The sequence below is a fragment of the Typopeltis vanoorti genome, chromosome 12 (assembly GCF_054136105.1).
Source record: "Typopeltis vanoorti isolate ZY-2024b chromosome 12, IOZ_Tvanoo_1.0, whole genome shotgun sequence".
NCBI lineage: Eukaryota > Metazoa > Arthropoda > Arachnida > Uropygi > Thelyphonidae > Typopeltis > Typopeltis vanoorti.
Genome location: NC_143560.1, coordinates 9,534,452 through 9,555,555, shown reverse-complemented (window position 1 = coordinate 9,555,555; position 21,104 = coordinate 9,534,452). Strand labels below are relative to the sequence as shown.

General features: G+C 34.8%; 1 protein-coding gene across 1 annotated transcript in view; it reads right to left on the bottom strand.

Annotated features, from left to right (window-relative positions):
• The window catches only part of LOC150100574 (uncharacterized), a 157,910-nt gene that overhangs the window by 43,965 nt on the left and 92,841 nt on the right, over positions 1-21,104 (bottom strand). Inside the window, exon 7 of the mRNA XM_090401716.1 lies at positions 7,484-7,720. Within this exon, the coding sequence (XP_090257842.1) occupies positions 7,484-7,720 (237 nt within the window). The remainder of the gene's footprint in view (positions 1-7,483; positions 7,721-21,104) is intronic.

The window sequence follows — 21,104 nt, the reverse complement described above, 5'->3', positions numbered from 1 at the left end:
CCAGAAGCCAACAGTGGTTATCATAAATCTGGCAGATTCATTAATCGTGTGGTGGTTTTATTTATATCCGTCCTATGTGCTGCTTGTATTCATTATGTTGTAATGTGTGTTTCTGTACAATCCATGACCATATGGATGCTGTTGTCTGCATGAGACGGATTCAGTGTGCTCGGCTGCATATTCCCACAAGCAACCATATACGGAACTTTGCTAAACAGGACACGGGAAGCTATCCTCCTCGCCAGCAGAGCTGAGCCTCATCATGACGTCACTATGTGTAATTTTCATTTCATCCACGAGTTTGGAAATGGATTAATTCCAAAACCAGTAACAAGAATAATCAGAAAGTGTAGTCTAAATAAATAATATGATATAATTAAGTTACTGCTTACTTATAATGAGATGGTTCAGCTTCTCGGCCTTTGCAGAGTTGCTGGATATCTGGCTCAATATTCGTCAACTTCAATCGAGGATTGGCACACACACACTAAGATGATTTCTGTATTTTGTTTTTATTTGAAGGAGTGATGAAAATCCTTTCTCACAAAGATAGGTTGTAGAAAACTGCATGACGATTTTCAGTGCTTCTTCAGATAATTCGGGAAATTCACTTCTCATTCACTTCACTGAAGGCGAGATCCAGAATCGAGCCAAACCAAGATCACAGAATTGCAATTTAAGCCCACTGTCACTTGAAAGCTCAATTAACTGTTCGCTTTTCAATAACGAAAGGTCGTTTTCATGACTATAAGCCTGAAATAGATCTTGAACGTACAGAAATTTCTTATAAAAGTTATTCGGAAAATATGTTCCAAAATTCTGTTTCAGAGTTCTGAGGTGGTCACAAATCCATTCAAGAAACTCAGAATCAACAAAAAGATCATTTTCCACTAAAAAGATTCCAATGTTGGAAAAGGTGCAAATTATCTGTCTTTTACATAACTAATGCACAACACCAGTTTTTTTTTTCCTCGAATGCCTTTATTTTGTAGTAGGCATCAAGAACAGTTAAAGAATTTCCCTGAAGGGAGAGATTTAGTTCATTTCATTTCGAAAAAATGTCTGAAAGATAGGATAGTGTTGATAACCATGCTTCATCAACCAGGAGTGATGCAAAATTATGTTCATTTACAAACAATAAAACTTCATGCCTTAATTGAAATGATCTTGTTAGTACTTTGTCCATGGAAAGCCAGCGAATTTCAGAATGAAGCAAAAGTTGTATATATTCACTGCCCATTTCATCGCCGAGTACTGAAAATAACCTGTTATTTAACGGTCGAGCCTTAATAAAATTAACTAGCCTTACAGCGTTCTATAGCACAGTTTTAAATTCTGGTGGCATTCCTTTGGAGGCCAACCTTTCCCTATCTTTGAAACAATATACCCGATTCATATCTGGAGCCACTTCCTTGACCATAGAAACACCCCTCAACTATGCCTGCTTTTAAGGGCATGAGCTCCATCTGAACAGAAGCCCATGCATTTTTTTCCCACTGGATCCCTTTGTGTATTATGTAATTATTGAGAGTGTGAAATATTTTTTCTCCAGTTGTTCAGGATGACAAAGTTCTACAAAACAGAATATCATTATGAATGTTGTTATCGTGCGCATATCTTACGTAGCATATTAACTGCGCATCATTTGTAACATCAGCAGTCTCGTCTACTTGTAACGCATAATAAGGGCTCTCTTAACTCTTTCGATTAACTGAGATTCTATGTCACCTGCCAATATCATTAATTCTGCAACCTACAGTGTCATTGAAAGAGGAGTCAAATCAACATCTTTTAGTAACTTGTTTCCAAACATAGATTTTACCACATCTTTTATAGCTGGAAGTAGTAGATTTTTCTTGATAGAATGAGGTTTCCCTGTTTTCACTATGCGCAAACTTAAGAGATAGATGCTTCCAGTGCCCTGCTATTAATCAAACCCATGGCTGAAATTACATCTTTCCCATGATTTAATGTTGCAAAGCGTCACGGAAATTTTTTTTTTTCTTCAATTTGCTTATTTTTCACATCACAATGTTTAGTTTCTAAATGTCGGAGTTTCGCAGGTTTCGTGCACTTATTCGACAACACTTCAAAACACACTGAGGTTTCTGTTCACTTTCATCTCCACACCAAGTAAACCGGAATTCCAAATATGAACTGTTATATTTCCTACTGTATTTTTTCTTTGAACTGCTTGTTTCTTCTACTTTAATAGTATCAGATTTACTCGCCATTAAAACACGTGTATCATAATTAGGGTAAGCGTGAGCTGTTTCATTTGCTCTTCTTTTCAAAGTCCTAGTTCTATGCCACTTTTCAATTATTAAAAAATGCTTCCGAAAAATATATAAATACTGGGGTTAACTCATAACACACTTTGTCCAAGTATCATTTAGCACTTCTGAAGGTATACTGAGCCTTGGTTGCAGGAGGAAAACCTTCAGTAATAAAAATCAATAAACAACAAGCATTTGGTTGTGGATAACACATGTTCACTTCAAATCTGACAAAACAGCAAGGGAAGACAGAAGCAATAAAACTATATTGTTTTTCACTTCACCCCTCTTATTATTCGTCATTCTGCTGCTACAAATTATTGTAGTGCCAGAATGACGAGTAATAAAAGAGGGGTGAAGTGAACAACAATATAGTTTTATTGCTTCCGCCTTTGAACATTTTGATGCTATTTGTTGTTTTTTTTAGTCTCCATTTGATTTCAATAATTTTTACTTACTTATTTAATTTTAATTTGTTTGGATAACTAAAAAATATATATTTATTTAATTAATTGAAGTCTGCCTGCAGACCACCTGTCCCATCGTAGTGGACCACAGGTGATCTGCGACCTTGATGGGACCTGTGGTCCCATTCAGGTTGTGGATCTACACCACGGGTCCCAAGATGGGACCCGTGGTCTAGATCAGTGTTTCTCAACCTGATCTAGACCACGATCTAGAGGATCAAAAAATATAAACAGAAAAGAACGGTTTTCTTTAATACTAGGACTGCAAAATGATAAGTGAATAAGAAATAAGGCAAGAACAAGTCCCAATCTTTCACTTTTTCTATTTTTGTGGAAAAATAGAGTCAATTTGTTTTATTGACTCATTCAGTGACACTCGAACAGATTTTATCTACACCCCCCCCCCTCACCAAAAAAAAGACAAAAGATTGGGACTTGCATTCTCATTGCAATCCAAGTATTAAAGAAATGGCTTTCTTTTTTTGTTTATGCTTTTTGACCCTGTTTCACCAACAGATATTCACAATGCCCATATTACATTCTATTTGTATGTTAAGATAAAATTAGGTCTTCAATTAGACAAGTGTTTCTGGGCATCGATACCTACAAATTACTTCATCAATGATATGTTTTGTTATTCTGTTAATTTTTTGGCCCCAAATAGAATAAAATTCTAGAAACATTGATAACATTCTACAAATACTAGCATGAAGCTGTTTCTATGTTTGTGGAAGAAATCTTTCTAGGTTTGTGGAAGAAAACCTATAATTTCAGCAACCAGATGGAAACACCTCTCAGGCAACTACACTGATGTTCACCTTTTCTCTGAAAGAAGTTCTAATTTAACACAAGTGACACGACCTGACAAAATCCTCAGAATCTTAGCTTAATGTTGGCCAATAATATCTGTCAGACACATGCATTGTAAGGTGTTTTCCTAAATCCAGCATGTCCTGTCAGAGGAGTAGAATGATATCATTTCATGTAGAGCTATTACTTTAGGCTCATCTACTGGAGTCTTCTTAACATGGGCTATTCAAATCATTAACAAAAAAATTCTAATATTGTAAATTTATTAAAAAATTTTAATTTACTTTACTCCTGAAGTTAGCACCATGAAATATTATTATTAGCAGTAAGAGAAAGCACCCAAGGAGTCAGGGACTTAAGAGAGGCCACAGAACACCTACACCAGCTTTCGTAACTTTTCTGGAATTCATTCACATCACCTGCACTCATCACCTCCAGAGGCAATCCATTCTAATCATGTACCACTCTATGAAAGAAGAATCTAGCTTCCATCCACTTCCTGAATGCATTCATATTCTCAACTTCCATGGAAGTCCTCTTCACCTTCCATAAAATCAAAAATTCAGTTTACCTGTATCCTGTCCACCTGGTAGCCTGTAAGTACCCTATCAGAAGTTTATGTCTAAATCATATCACCCTACTTTCACCTGTTTGCTAGTCTGGAGTCCACAAATTCTCAATTTGTCTTTATAATCTGTATAACACAATACACTCCTCCTCCTCCTCCTCCACTGTACCCAAGGTTTGTTTCAGCACTGCAATTATCTTGTGGTAATCTTTGCTATATCCGTAGAACTTCAACTTCCTATCTACTAAAACGCCTGATCAGTTTCTTCAAGAATAATCCCACTAATATAATACGTTATTAGATATCTCATTACATTTTCATGGCAAATTTATTACAGATGCTATTCAATTTATAGAGAATCCTGGAGACTTGCAATGAATGTGTTTAGGAGTACAACAGCATCTGTATAAAGCAAAGAGCTAAATTTGATATCTCTGATTCTAATATCAGGTTTAATGCCACTTTCTTTCATAATGCAAATCATATAGATAATGAATAAGAGTGAAGATCATGGGCAGCCTTGTCTTATACCTGATTTCACATCAAACAATCTTCCTGTATTTCCATCAATTCTAACTTCTGACTTGTACCTTAAATATAGACAACGTACTGCTCTGTAGAATGTTCAATTTAATCCATATCAGCATAGCATTTTGAAAATGCTTTTCTCTGGGTACCTTGTCATATAAATTTATGTCATATAAATCATGGAAAAATAACCCTTGTTATTTTTCCATGATTTCTCCACTATCTGTCATAAAGTGAAAATCTCATCTTGATGTCTATTTGGCCTCAACCTAGCTTGTTCTTCAAGTTTCTCTTCCACAATTTTTCTTTCACTTCTCTTCCACAATTTTTCTCAGCCTCTTTTTTAAGTATGCTTGCTTAAATATCGCCTGGAACATTTACTAGAGAAATTCTCTGTAATTCTCAGAATCAGTTTTATTCCCCTTTTTATAGATGGGAACTATGAGAGCTTTAAAAAATCATCTGGAATTTGACCTTCTGATCAGGTTCTCTGAATTATGCAGTGTAGCCACTACAAAACTTTTATATCTCCATATTTCAGTATTTCTGATCAAATATAATCTACTCCAACTTTCAGTAACCCCATATTAAGTCCACATGTAACTTTTCCAATTCTTCTTCAAGTTTGATTTCTTTTTCATTGATACCCATTTCTATCCTCAATTTTTCTGACGTGTTCTTCTTCTAGATGTAGAGTTAGAATTTGCTTCCAGTTACATCACAGCTCACCCTGGTTCCCTGAAGAAAACAGTACGGTTGTTGTTGTTTAACCAGGTGATATCCTAGTTGGCGCAAACTCTCATCGTATATTGTGCCATCACATTTATGTCTTGTTTTAAGTCAATAAAGAGCAAAATTTGGTTGGCTAAGTCCCAAATTGCCAGCCTATCTTTTGTTCAGTGCTCAGTGGATACCTACTAACGGGGTACACCACATGAAGGTGAGGATTGAACATTAGGTCAGAAGCCCTAGTTAGTTCTCTGCATTCTTTAAAGGCAATGTGGAGGTCTCTTCCCAGTTATCTGGTTTTGACCATTTGCATCTACAATATTCAGAGGGGATCCAAGTTAATTGAGACTAAAATAGTTAAGCAATTAGGATTGGAAATATGAACTGAATTGCCATTCTTTCCATTTATTAAATGTTTCCAATGCTTATGAGTCTACAATATATTTAATTAGAACCTCTAGTTCACTAGAATTAGAAGAGGAGAAATTAGAAGACTCTTTTCAATTGCTGGCTTTTGTCCTTATTAAAGGATTGATCAGATCTTTTACATTTATCTCTTTTAAAATTTTCTCGAGTTTTCTAAGATCTGAAATCACTGACAGAAGTTGTCCTTGAGGTTTGAAAGCGACTCAAACTCTGATTCATCTTCTTGAATTCATCTCTCAGACTTGATATTTCATTCTTAACTAAAGGAGATGCAGAACAATCCATATTTTCTAGTTTTTTTTTTTTTTTGAAGGTTTAGAATTTTTTTGAAGCACCACCATCTCTACAGCCAAGGGCTGTAGAGATGGTGATCCTATCTGCTTGAGTAAGTAATTCTGTTTGTATTCAAATAAGGTTTTTACACATAAAACACTAAAATTGAAAATTCACTATTGAAAAATTACTTGAATCACTGTTCTCTAGACTTCCAGTGACACATTTATTAATGGAGAATTTTTTTTTTTCTTTGGCAGTGTACAGATTTTATGAGGCTGATTTCAACAAACTTCCTTACATTATGTCCTTTATTATATTATGATAATTTTATCTACGGTGCTTTCTATATTATTATTATTACTACGCAACACCTCCAAGGAGTACAAGGACTCATTGAGGGAGGGCACTCTACTTTTGCTTCACCACACACATCTCACCATCTCTACTATTACTTAATTCATTCTCTTACTATGACACTATCATCATCATCATCATCAACAGTATTTTTTGTCTATAAATTGTGTGTGGTCAATTTGCCTTTATGTGGGATAAAAAACCCTGCTACCTCCGTATGAGATCATCTAACTTACCTTCAATTGAAAAAGCCTATAATAAAGATTCCTCTTGTCAGGATGAGAATAAAACCCAGGCCTTTTCCAATTGGAGGTCACAATGTTCCGCTGTTCTTCCAATTGCATTAAAGAGCTTAAGCATTTGTTCTGCTTTGCATTACCTGACTGTTTAGAAGATCGAGTTCAATTCTTGTATAGTTCCCTCCCCAACCCCCCAAAAAAATTCTGTATATCACTTAATAAAGTGACAGAGAATTTACACTGATAGATAAAATTATCATAAATCATTAAAAACAGGGATTTTTAAACGCTTCTATATTTTATTATTACTTCTTTTTAATGTGAATCCCACCCATGAAAGGATGTTAATCTATAGTATATGAGTAATAGCATCATGGATTAACTCCCTACTGGCCAATGTGGATGAAATAGTGGGACCAAATTGCACTTCTTATCCATGTTATTCAATAGGTGTTACAGAATCGTATCCAGATTTAGTTGGTTGTCTATAGATGTCATGGCCGGTTGGAGGGTTAAAAATTAAATAATCAAAAAACCCTGCTCTAGATATCGTAAATTTTTCAAGCCATTTCAGGTCTCTAATAAGTAAGATTGTGGTCTCACACTGGGTGATAAAATTCATCTGCAACCTATATCATCTGTAATATTTACAAATATGAAATCCAACAGGCTGCTGAATTCAAACCCATTGATTGTTGATTGGGGAGCAGATCAACTAGGCCATCAAATATCAAAATTAGTTTGTTAATTAGGAAATATCAATATGGCAATAAAAATATATCAAATTACATAAATATAAAACACTTTTACCCCTTCATTCACAATAACAGGTTTATCTGTCAATAATAAGAAATGGTCCAGCAACTGTGATGCCTTTTCAAATTTTTCATATAAACCAAGTCCAATGAGTTGATATGTCCTTCCAAGAATATCTTGATGTTCTTTACCCACAAGATAAAGGGTTTTTCCTATTAAATGATTTGAATCCTGAATATCAAAGTGATCATCAAAGAATGGATTACGAACATATGGAACCCTTATATACACCTGAAAATAAGAGCAAAAGAACTTTATAATAAACAAAGCTAATCAAATGACTCAGAATGCACCTTTTTTTTTTATAACAACAACAAAAAATAAGAATAATTTGCCTTAAGTGCATAAGGTGTATTCTAAACCTCAAACTTTTCATTATTACATAAGCCAAAACCTTTATTTTGGTTAAATACAATTCTTATAAGGAGGGTGCTTTTTTTACAGTTATCTCTAGCCAACCAAACAAAAACTACTTAGCCAAAGTTCACGAAATCAAGTTCCAAGGCATATGATTTTTCCCTCTAGTTGAAATGATGAAATTTGATACTGTCTATTAAGCAACAAGTATGTACTTGGAATAAAAGCACCAGAATCTACAAGATGTCACACAGTAAAATAACTATTAAATAGAAACGTGCACTCAATGTATTTTTTCAAATCTACCAAATTCCAACTTACTTTTTGCATATTTATGTATTTTATATTTGTTTCTGTTTCCAGTTAGTGACAGGAAAAAGAAAATATTTGATTTTTTTGTGTCATCTTATGCATGATGGCCAAACATATCATGCAGGTAGCACCAAAGTGCAAAAGACATAAGAAAGCATTCTATGATCAAGCATTATCCATGATATTCTCAGTCAAGAGGATGCAGTGAGAGTAGCATAAAGATGCATAGCATATTTTTGGATCCTGAAACATTTGAACAATTTTTATTATTACAAATGAATTTAAATGATTCAATATAATTTTTTTATTAATTATATAGTTTAAAACCATATAAATTAATATAGTTTAAAACCAAAGCAAAACTAATGAATCAAAAAAGTTTATAGATTTTAAGGCAAAACTTGATATCACTGAATAAGCTGAAAAAGGTGACTGTGAGGGCTGTTTTGTATTCCAAGTTAAATTGTTTTTTTCATTTTAAATTTTTTTTAAAAAATTGCAATGCAGTGGATAGTTGTGCTTATAGGTGATAATAAATTTAGTTTAATCCTTTATCCAAGTGTGAGCAAACAAAGTTTGCGCCTGAAAGTATCTTCAGGACTGCGTTAAGGTGGTACAGCACCAGGGCAACTCGTTGCAAAGGTGGAGCAAGCTACCAATACTCATATCCTAGTATCTCCTATAATGCAAAACACATCTCCTTGCAGATATGTCTAATGTTATGCATTAAGGGAAGGGCCACTACCCAGACCGGTTTCGACCTTTATTGAGGTCTCTTCAGTGGGAGCCAGGCCCAAGTCGAGATATCAGGCAGAAGCATTAGCAGGTCATCTCCACCTATAGGAATTGCCAATTGGTGTGCCACCCTTTTTTAATATATTACTCTGGATTTAGAGAAAGATGTTGAAAGTTTATTTTCCACTTGGTTAGAGTATAATAAATTTAGTTTAATCCTTTATCCAAGTGTGAGCAAACAAAGTTCACGCCTGAAAGTATCTTCAGGACTGGGTTAAGGTGGTACAGCACCAGGGCAACTCGTTGCAAAGTAATTTATTAATTTATTAAAGAGTAATTTATTAAAAAAGGGTGGCACACCAATTGGCAATTCCTATAGGTGGAGATGACCTGCTAATGCTTCTGCCTGATATCTCGACTTGGGCCTGGCTCCCACTGAAGAGACCTCAATAAAGGTCGAAACCGGTCTGGGTAGTGGCCTTTCCCTTAATGAATAACATTAGACATATCCGCAAGGAGATGTGTTTTGCATTATAGGAGATACTAGGATATGAGTATTGGTAGCTTGCTCCACCTTTGCAACGAGTTGCCCTGGTGCTGTACCACCTTAACCCAGTCCTGAAGCTTTGTTTGCTCACACTTGGATAAAGGATTAAACTAAATTTATTATACTCTAACCAAGTGGAAAATAAACTTTCAACATCTTTCTCTAAATCCAGAGTAATTTATTAAAAAAGGGTGGCACACCAATTGGCAATTCCTATAGATGGAGATGACCTGCTAATTCTTCTGCCTGATATCTCGACTTGGGCCTGGCTCCCACTGAAGAGACTTCAATAAAGGTCGAAACCGATCTGGGTAGTGGCCCTTCCCTTAATGCATAACATTGGACATATCTGCAAGGAGATGTGTTTTGCATTATAGGAGATACTAGGATATGAGTATTGGTAGCTTGCTCCACCTTTGCAACGAGTTGCCCTGGTGCTGTACCACCTTAACCCAGTCCTGAAGATACTTTCAGGCGCAAACTTTGTTTGCTCACACTTGGATAAAGGATTAAACTAAATTTATTATACTCTAACCAAGTGGAAAATAAACTTTCAACGTGCTTATAGGTGATTATTACTATTTTTTGTTTATGAGAGCAGACGTCTAAAAAGACACATTTTTAATTTAAAGTTTTACTCTTTTTTTAATTATTAAAGTGATTTGCAACTGCTTTATTTTTATATACATATTTTTTAAAAAAGGAAAAGTCGTGAATGCATCTTTTTTTTTTTTTTACATATTATTTATTAAAAAAACAAAAATACTTTCCCACTGATCACCATCAGGAAATTTGCATATTGTGATTTTTTTTTTGTTCCAATTAATCATACACTTATGTTGATGTTAAATGGAGAGAATGTGTCTAGAGATAATAATTGCTAACTAAATTTATTTAACTAATACCCATATTTTGCCTTGATTACTAAAGCAGCTTCATGGAAACAAAAAATATAACTAAGCATGAACAGGCCAGTCAGCATTGTAGGATCCAGCCTTTCATACTGTATCTGTGTTTGCCTTCCTGCTAGTGCCTGTATGCACATGCTTAGTTACGTTCTTTGTGCCATGGAGATGCCTTGGTAACCAAGATAAAATACAGTAGATTCCAGTTAATTGGTCCAATGCTTAATCAGGGCAGCCATTTTATTGCGATAAGTCTGGAAGAGCAAAATCAAAATGAGAATATAACAAGAATTTGTTTCGTTTAATTGGTACCCAATGCCGTGGGCCAAATAAGAACCTCTACCACATGGAGTGCTAGAAAAATTATATAATATTACTTCAAAAATTTAGTGCCGATGACATCTGAAATGCTGACGAAACAGGTCTATTTTATCATGCCACACTGGATGGTTCCGTTGTTATAAAAAGCTACCCTATTTAGATCTGTTGCTGTCATTGATCTAAACAGTGTAGCTTTTGGGAACTAATAAATGAAACCTGTTATTTATTGAAAAAAGGGCCAGGTCTCAATGCTTTAAAGGGATTAGAATTAAGAGTTTACCAGTTCAGTACCATGTGAACAAAAACAAGACAACATCGCTGAATATTTTTAAGAATTGGCTAATGAGTCAGGACATGGAATTATAATGGAAATTTATTTTACTGATTCTTGACAATTACTCAGGAGGTCAGTACAAAAGTTATCTTTTATAGGCAGTACAGTTCAAACAGCAATACCATTCAAAACTGTTTTGCTCATTATGTTTTTAAGCATTCAATCATGGATAGACCAGATAGTGAAAACGATGTCTCATTAGATGTGAACCACATCAGAAACTATGACAAGTTTGCATCCATTGATGATAGTCTTCAATACTAAAATAAAAATAAAGATTTTTATTATTATATTTATGGCTATTTTGCCTGCTTCTATTTAGGAGTGCCCCTGTTTAAATGTCATTGGCTTTTTTACTCACAGATTCTTAGGGCATTGTAGATGTATATTTACAAATAAATATATGTAGCATAAAGGAAGAGAAATTTATACATACCATTTTCTGGGTGTTGTGGCTTTTCTTCTTTCTGCGATGTCCAAACTACTGTATGCGTGGGGGGGGGCAATGTTGGAGAATTAAATAGAAATGGAAAAAACCTGGGTTTTTTGAATAATATATATATACATATATATTATATTATTAGGGATGGGCGGAGCGTTTTTTTTATATTTATATAGGGTGGGAAAGGGTGAAGGGGTTTTGAAAACAGCAACTGATTTTTAGAGGGGAGGAAGGGAGTTGACAGGGTGCGATCCGTTTCGACTATGCTTGGTCGCCGTCTGAACATATGGAGGAAGTGGATGCTATCTGGGAGTTTTCCCAGAAATAATATCCATAAAAATAAAGATTTTGAGTACCTACCCAGGATGTTAAAAAATGTATTACTTAATCAGATTATGACTATTTCATGTGATAAGGCAATGCTATATCTGCACTAAATACCTATGCTGATTTTTAGTCACAACTGGGGCAAAAAAAAAAAGGGGAAAAAAAAAGACTATGCTTGATCAATTCCAACATCATCATTAACTGCTAACGAAATTATTTTTATAGCAAATATTTTACTTTAATTAAAGCCAATTGTTTATCTTAAAGTTAGTAATTTTTCTATCTAATAAATAAAAAACTTGCCTAATCTTCTATTTTGTCTTATGTACATACACCCAGAGCCGGCGCTAGGGTCTTTGATGCCCGCATGCAATTTCTATCTAAGTGCCCCTGTAATGATCCGGGAGTGTGTGGTTCTTTTACGATAATAAAAATTTAAATTATGTGAAATTTCTTAAATAAATTTTGACAGAACAGCCACACGTTGGTTCGCTAAATGTAACGAACCAGGTGTTGACTAAGCAAGATAATCGTTAAAAACCCGTATATTCAAAAAATTCTCAAAAGTTAAAGCAAATTTTGATAAAGCCACTTCACTTTAATCGTTGAATATAATGATACAGGGATTACAGCCTTCTCACCGACCCGAATCTCTAACAAAATTAAAATGAATTTTAATTAAAGTTAAAATTTATTTGAACTAAACTTTAAAAAATTCTTGCATTTTACTAAATTCTTAGTAAGTTGTAAAATTTTTTTAATAATTTTTATAAGTGGAACTATCTTTTAGGAAAATAAAAGAAACTCAAGATAGATGAGAAAATAAGAAAAGAATTCAGAAATAATAATTAGAACATTTTATTAATATTAATATAAGTATTCAAAAAATAAAATCTTTACAGAATAACAGAAAATAAATTAAATTACATAAATGTACTTGAAATTTTTTTATTAAAATTTTAGGGTTCTTGATTTCATATTCACCAAATTAGAAATAATGGTTTTAATGTCTAATTCCACACATACATCATTTTCAGTAGCTATTAATGCCAAACTAACAAACCTTTTTTGTGACATACTTGTTCTTAAGTATAATAAATTTAGTTTAATCCTTTATCCAAGTGTGAGCAAACAAAGTTTGCACCTGAAAGTATCTTCAGCACTGGGGTAAGGTGGTACAACACCCAGGACACTCCTTGCAAAGGTGGAGCAAGCTACCAACACTCCTATCTCAGTATCTCCCATAATGCAAAACACATCTCCTTGCGGATATGTCTAATATTATGCATTAAGGGAAGGGCCACAACCCAGACTAGTTTTGACCTTTATTGAGGTCTCTTCAGTGGGAGCCAGGCCCAAGTGGAGACACCAGGCAGAAGCATTAGCAGGTCATCTCTACCTATAGGAGTTGGCAAATGGTGTGCCACCCTTTTTTATTAAATTACTCTGGATTTAGAGAAAGATGTTGAAAGTTTATTTTTCCCTTGGTTAGAGTATAATAAATTTAGTTTAATCCTTTATCCAAGTGTGAGCAAACAAAGTGTGTGCCTGAAAATATCTTCAGGACTGGGGTAAGGTGGTACAACACCAGGACATCTTTCTCTAAATCCAGAGTAATTTAATAAAAAAGGGTGGCACACCATTTGGCAACTCCTATAGGTAGAGATGACCTGCTAATGCTTCTGCCTGGCATCTCCACTTGGGCCTGGCTCCCACTGAAGAGACCTCAGTCTGGGTTGTGGCCCTTCCCTTAATGCATAACATTAGACATATCTGCAAGGAGATGTGTTTTGCATTATGGGAGATACTGAGATAGGAGTGTTGGTAGCTTGCTCCACCTTTGCAAGGAGTCGCCCTGGTGTTGTACCACCTTACCCCAGTCCTGAAGATACTTTCAGGCGCAAACTTTGTTTGCTCACACTTGGATAAAGGATTAAACTAAATTTATTATACTCTAACCAAGTGAAAAATAAACTTTCAACTTGTTCTTAAGTAGGTTTTAATCAATTTCAACTTGGAAAAGGAATGTTCACCGCTCGCTACACTAACAGGTAAGGTTAATAGTATTCTTAAAACAAATGAAAAGTTAGGGAAAAATAAATTATTGGTCACAATAAAATTAAGAATATCGAAAGGGTTTTGAATATTTAAATTATCCTTTCAAAAAATATCCCGGAAAGCACATAACTCATCATATAGTTCTATTGCATTTACGTCTTTATTGTTGCCGTCCATCAAGAGAATCTCTAAAACGCGTCACAATTTTTTGTTAAATCTTCATTATTAATTTGTAGTAATCTATACAATAAATTGAAATTATCATAATATGTTTTTAGTTGTTCAAAACATTCTATTAACGAACACATTGTAACATCTAGAAGTGTATAAAACACATTCACTCTAAATTTATCTTCTGGCGATTGTGCCATTTCGTCATGATGCTCATAGTCGAATTGTCGTGTCTTCCTTCGTCGTCGAACTTCGATACCAGTTTTAAATTCTTGTTCTCCATCCACCTGTTCACTCAGTTATTTTGCCGTTTTTAGAACTTCTTTAAAATTTGTATCTCATCGATACTCTTGTAAGAATATTTTTAAGTTTTTGATAGATTCTAAAGCAAGCATAATGTTCATATTTTTGTTGAAGCATTTTACTCACAGGGTTTATTCTGTTAAGTAAATCATACCAAGTTATAAGAGAGCAAATAAAATTGTAGTCCTTTATTTTAGCACATAATGTTTGTGATTCATGCTGAGTTTCTTTATTAAAATTTTAATTATTTAAAATTTCAAAAAGTGCATCATAAATTTCTCCTAACTGACATCGTAGAGGACGGATTCCATTAATTTTACTTTCCCATCGCGCTTCTGATGGCTGTTTCAATGTTAATTTTTTTTATGAACTTTAAAAGGATTGCCCAACGTTTGTAATAGAATGAAATGAATTGTATTTCTTGAATAATTGCAAAGAAACTAATTGTATCTGCATCATTAATGATTAAATTTAGAGTATGAGTAGCACATGGCACGTAAAAAGCTAGACGATTTTTGTTTAAAAGCAAATTTTGGAGCCTATATTTGCCCCATTGTCATATCCTTGACCTCGCATGTCTTTAATGGGAATGTTCCATTTTTCCAGTTGTTCCATTATTGTTGCACATAAACCACATCCTGCAGAATCTGATGTATCTGCAAAACCTAAAACGTTTTCCCTGATCTTGACAATTCCATTGTCACAGGAAACAAAGCAAATAATAATGGTCATTTGTTCTGTTTTACTTGCATCAGGTGCGCAGTCTAAAATTATGGAATAATATTTTGATTTTAGAATTGATAATAAAATTGTATCCCCGATTGCGTTACTTAAAGTTTCCAATATTTCATTTTGACTGTCTTTACTCAAACAGCGTACTCTACTGTTTTGTTGTAGGGCCTTTTCAACATGATTTTCCATGATGGGATCAAACTTCCCAAACAGTTCGACTAATTTTAAAAAATTGCCATTATTTCTTTCATATAATTTATCAGATGATCCGTGAAAAGCTAAATTTTGGCTACCAACAAATTTTATAATTTCAATCAAGCGTTTTAAAACACTCGTCCAATCTTTCTTTTCCATTTCATACAAGCTGTGAGTCTGAAAATCAATAATAGTTTTGTTTTTTTAAATTTTTATCAAGTTCCTTCCATTTTAAGAAATTTTTCATGTGAGTTAAACTAGTCTCATGTCTATGTAAAGTTGTACTTACATTTCTCCAATCGTTATAACCTTCTACAAGATTCAGTTGATTCAGTAGGTGTGACAAGTTTGCAACAAAAGAAAAAAACAGAATTTAAAGTTTCGGAATAAATGAGCCATGTTCTTGGCACCAGCTCCCTTTTTCCATTTTTCTATTATAATACATGTCGCCAAATTTACGACCATATGTATCTCTGTGATATATTATATTTTTATTTTGAACAGGCCCCATTTCAATTAAAACAACTCGTCATTTTTCATCAATATTTCCCCATTGACCTGGATCTTCTAAATTCACAGAGACTAACAATGTGTTAGTTTCGTGGTCAACTACAACTAAATCTTGTTGTAGTTGACTAAATCCTAACTATTTTTCACTTAAATCATGTTCAATAATTGCAATAGTACCTTCATGCAAACTGGATGATGTGCATGGTTCTTCAACTCTGATTTCTAATGTATCGAGTTGGTTACAATCTGCATCAGAATATTTTAATATTTTAACAAATTATGACCATATGTATCTCTGTGATATATTTTTATTTTGAACAGGCCCCATTTCAATTAAAACAACTAGTCATTTTTCATCAATATGTTCCCATTCACCTGGATCTTCTAAATTCACAGAGACTAACAATGTGTTAGTTTCGTGGTCAACTACAACTAAATCCTAACCATTTTTCACTTAAATCATGTTCAATTATCTTGTTCAATAATTGCAATAGTACCTTCATGCAAACTGGATGATGTGCAAGGTTCTTCAACTCTGTGATCCTTCAACTCCTTACTCAGAGAACAAATTGCCGCCACTCGCCGTTTCCTGAGTGAAGCTAACTCAGCTATACAGGCACTCGAAGATGACCTTTCAAACACCTTAAGCCATGAAAAAGTTGAAGAACCATGCACAAGGACTACATCCGGTTTCACCAATACAGCCACTCTGGTCTTGCTGACCATGCTCTGGATACCTGCCATAGAATACGGTGGAAAAAAGCCAGGATAATACACCGTAGCAAATACGGATATGAAAGGCTTTTCATAGAATCAGCTTCAGCCTTAAGAAACGAGCCAAACCTCAACAAATTTGGCTGCATGAGACTTCCTCAAATTTGGGAAACCTACATCAGAAGACCTTCAGCCCAATCGCCCAAGAATACCAACATTGCCCGCTAGAGGGCACCATCAGGACTTTAGGAGAAATAACAGCTTCATACTTCTTGCTCATTTATTGTTTTGCTGTGCCTGCGTGCACGTATCTTGTACCTAAGTTCTTGAAAATGGCAGCGTGACGTTGCCGAAATACAGAAATATATTAAAATTTAGTTTAATATATATCCTAGTACGTTGTAATTTCCTGAAATAATATAGTGAAAATGCATAACCAACGTCTAAGCCTTTCCACGAGAAGTTCTTCAACTCTGATTTCTGATGTATCGAGTTGGTTACAATCTGCACCAGAATATTTTAATATTTTAACAAATTTATTAAGAGCCCCAGTTTGTTTCTTAATATCTGCTTCTTTCGCAGCATGATGCTTATGATTTTGTGCACCGGATAACTTTTTTTTAAATTTTTGATTCCATTTCTATTTTATACCCACAAGAAATTATTACACAACACGACACAGAGACGAAATAATAGTCCGCACTGCACTACTGTCAGTAGCCTACTGAGATTTGTACCATATGACTGGTTAACTAGCAACAAATGTTTTGTACGAAAATTTGTTTCTGCGTATAAAAACTGTTCACTGTTCACTTTAGATAGACTACAGTAGACACAACATTCTGCAGGCAAGCATTTAGCCTGCTCTAGCTGCAAAATTGTAAACAGCCGACTGATCAAAGAAGCGGCAATATACATTTTTTTTTAATTTTTATTCAGTGTATATGGCCTCATTTATTTTAATATTGATCATTCTAAGAATTATTTTGTTTCTTAAAAATTAACTTATGAACCATTCCCTGGTGGCGGCACCCCCCCCCATCATAGCAGTGCCCGCATGCTCTGCATGCCTGCTTCCGCCGGCCCTGCATATACCCTTTAAACACTTGGTGTGCAACTTCATTTAACTGGAGCAGCCATTTCCAATGTGGCCCAATTGACCAGAATTCACTGTATTTATTAGCTAAATAAATTTAGTTAATAATTATTATCTCAAGATGTACTGGTTAGCCGAATGGGTAGTGTATCCGCTCTCCAGCCAAAAAGTTGTGGGTTTGAATCCTGCCATGGGCATGTATGCTTGTGATTGCTTGTGAAAATACTAGTGGTGATGGTGGTGGGCAGCAGATGGTGCTGGTGTAGATGATGCAGTTCACTGTAGTTGGTTGACTGAGTGGTGGAGACGGAGAGTTGTAGAGTAGGTGCCCTCCCCTCAATGAGTCTTTGGACTGCTTGGAGGTATCATGTAATAATAATAATAATAATGTATGTTTACTCCATTAAACTTCACCATGAGTGATAATGTCTAAGTATCTATACCAGATTATCTATTAATCAGATGGTGGAAGATAAATTTCACTGCCTAGTGTGAGACCACCACAGCTTATTGCAGGCCTGAAGTGGCTTGAAAAATTCCAAGTAGAGCAGAATTTTCGTACTTTGTAAAAAATAAGTCAAAAAAATACAAGAAATATATGAAATCAAAAAAACCTTAGCCAGCCAACAGTGCAAATATACAATAAGTTCACAAATAATGGATGAAATTAGAACTGTGTTCACAATGTAAATCTGCAATAAAAAAGTAAAAGCTAAACAAATGCTTTATAGGTCAATGAATAGCATTATAAAGCCATGATGAGAAGAAAAAGAATGGATCAAATGAATAATTTTTCTCTAATATAACATCTCATATAACAGGAGAGGAGATTGCTGTAAAGAACTCAATGTGTGTGTATAAATTAATACTTTTTGCAGCAGTTTTCTTTTATATGCACAAGTGCAAGCTGAACGACACGCAACTATGCTATGCAACTAAAATCAATTGGAATCTGATTGGATATAGTAATGTCAAGAAATATAGCAGCACAGCCAACAGAAGTCTCAGGTCTTGCAGCATCATACAGATGGGCAAGAAATCAGAGTGGGCTGTTCTTTGTGCATTAACTGCAGGTATACAGATAAAGAAGTATGAGACTTCTGCAGTTGACAAAGCTAGAGGTTGCAGGATGGAGTAAAAACCTGCCATGGAGTGATGCTATTATGTTTGGTGCAGGTAATGTCAACATGTGCAGGTGTGTGTTTGTGTGTCTGTCTATCTGATATTGAGCTTCCCAGCACAGGGAGAATATATTAGTCCATGGATGTGCTTTAAAAAAGCATAGTTAAGAGCCAACCTCTTTCAATCTAAGTGATAGAGCTGGTTCATTTGATTCAACATAAAAACTCTGAGTGGGTTATATGTGAAAGGCACCAGTAGCTATCCATATACCCTGATGATGGTAGAACCATAGACTTGAGACCTAATCCAGTTCTGAACAAATAAGCACACAATACAGACAAAGCAATGGTCAATCTGTACTCCATTCAGAAGAGGATATAGATAGAGCGCAAAGGAGATTTAATGCTTTTTTACACTTCTTTTAGTTAAAAAATGTGTGGAAGGAATGCAAGATTTCTGTCAAAGATAAGCCCCATGAACTTAGCTTCTATTGCTACAGGAATAACAGTTTCTTCCATTCTTAACTCGGGATCTGGGTGAAGAATGCAGTTTTTGGCAGAAGCATACACAGACACTAGTGAAAACCTGAACTCATTACTAACAGTCCATAAAAAGACAGGATCAATTACTTGTTGAAGTTGTCTTTCAGCTACCCTCATATTACAAGATTGAATGTAAATTGTGAAGTCATCAACATATAGACCATTGCTTACAGTGAGAGGAAGCTGTTTAGTGATTGAATTAACTTTCATAGCAAGTTAATTTCCCTAAAGCTCTGTCATACTTGAGAGACAGAGCTTTAGGGAACGCCTGTTCTTGATGATGTTGCTGAGATAGTGTACTTCCCACTCACACTTGGAAGACTCAACTAAACAAAGTTTTTAATAAATACAGGAAGGTTTCCTCTGAGACCTAGGTTATAACCCAAGTTGAGAACACCTTTTAATATGCCATATACCCAGGTTGTGTCATAAGCTTTTTCTGTATCAACATGTGTCTCTTATACATGCTTCTAAATGGACTAAATGGTCCAAAGTTGAATGATGTCAACGAAAGCCACATGTACTGGAGAGAAGACTATTACTTTCTAAATACCAGAGAAGTCTGACATTAACCATATTCTCTAAAATCTTACAGACAGCTGGTCAGAGCAATAGGTCGATGATTGTTTGCTTGAGTTGGATCCTTTCCTGGTTTTGGGATAGCTATGACAACTGACATATGCCAAAAATTCAGGAACCCTTCCCCTGTAAGTATTCTGTTACATATTAAGAGAAAAAGATCCATAGAAGATGTTTATCATCTCATTATTATTATTAACATTATTAACATACAATGTTGGGTTGGGTTGAGACAACAAAAGAGCACTTTTTAGTTCCTCCTTAACAAATGGCTGATTGTAGGGCTCAAGTCCACTGGTTGAAAATTTTAGCTGCCATTTCTCTTGTTACTCTTTCAATATTAAAAATTCAAGAGGATATGAAGCTGCTGCTAAGATTCTGGCAAAAATTTCTCCCAAAGTGTCTGCAATAGCTTTGGGATCAGTACCAACACATTCATTGTGTCCAAGGTAAACAAATAGTGTGTTCTGTATCTACCTTTCTTTTTTCCAGATTTTACTGCATATAATTGATGCACTGGTTGTTTGATTAATTGATGTAAATTGGATTCAAGATTTGTTTTTGACTCCTAAGTCTCACATAACATGATTTGGCTTAAGCACATTTAAAAGTTATTAAGTTTAGTGTTGTAGGGTATCTAACAAAATATACCCCATAATCTGTCTTGATCTTATTTGTCTATCTGGAAATCTGGCTTCTACCAAGGCTGTGGATAGAGTGGAAATTGAGATGATGCTTATGGAACTGAGGCTGTTGCAACATGGACAATACAATCTATACTTCATTGGTTTATTAATAGGTGTCTGACTGACTGCTTCAGCATTAAATTTTGCAAGATGGGAAAAAGTATTCCAGTCAGCATGGCCCAATTTCCACATGGCCATTCATGTAGAAGATATAGTGCAAATAACAGGAAAATGAGCACTTCCATATATGTTCTCTTTGCCATCCCACATGAGCAGTGGAAAAATGGCAGAGGACCAAAATGTAAGCTTTATTGTAGAAAATGAGTGAGTAGGTATATGGAAAAAAGTATTGAATCTATTATTCAATACGGAGAGGTCATTTTTGTTAACATTCATTCAATGATATGATACTGTCTATTTATGTTAGCACTAGCTCAAAGAGTGTTGTACCCATTAGAGTCACCTATAAGAAGTATGTGCTCAGGCAGCTTCATGATAAAGTTATTAAGATCGATTTCTGTAATAAGAAATCCCACAGATAAGTGAATCACTACTACTTCCAGAGCAGTATTAAGTAGGACCTGTTGGAAGGGAGTATGATTGCTCACTAGAATAGTATATTTCTAG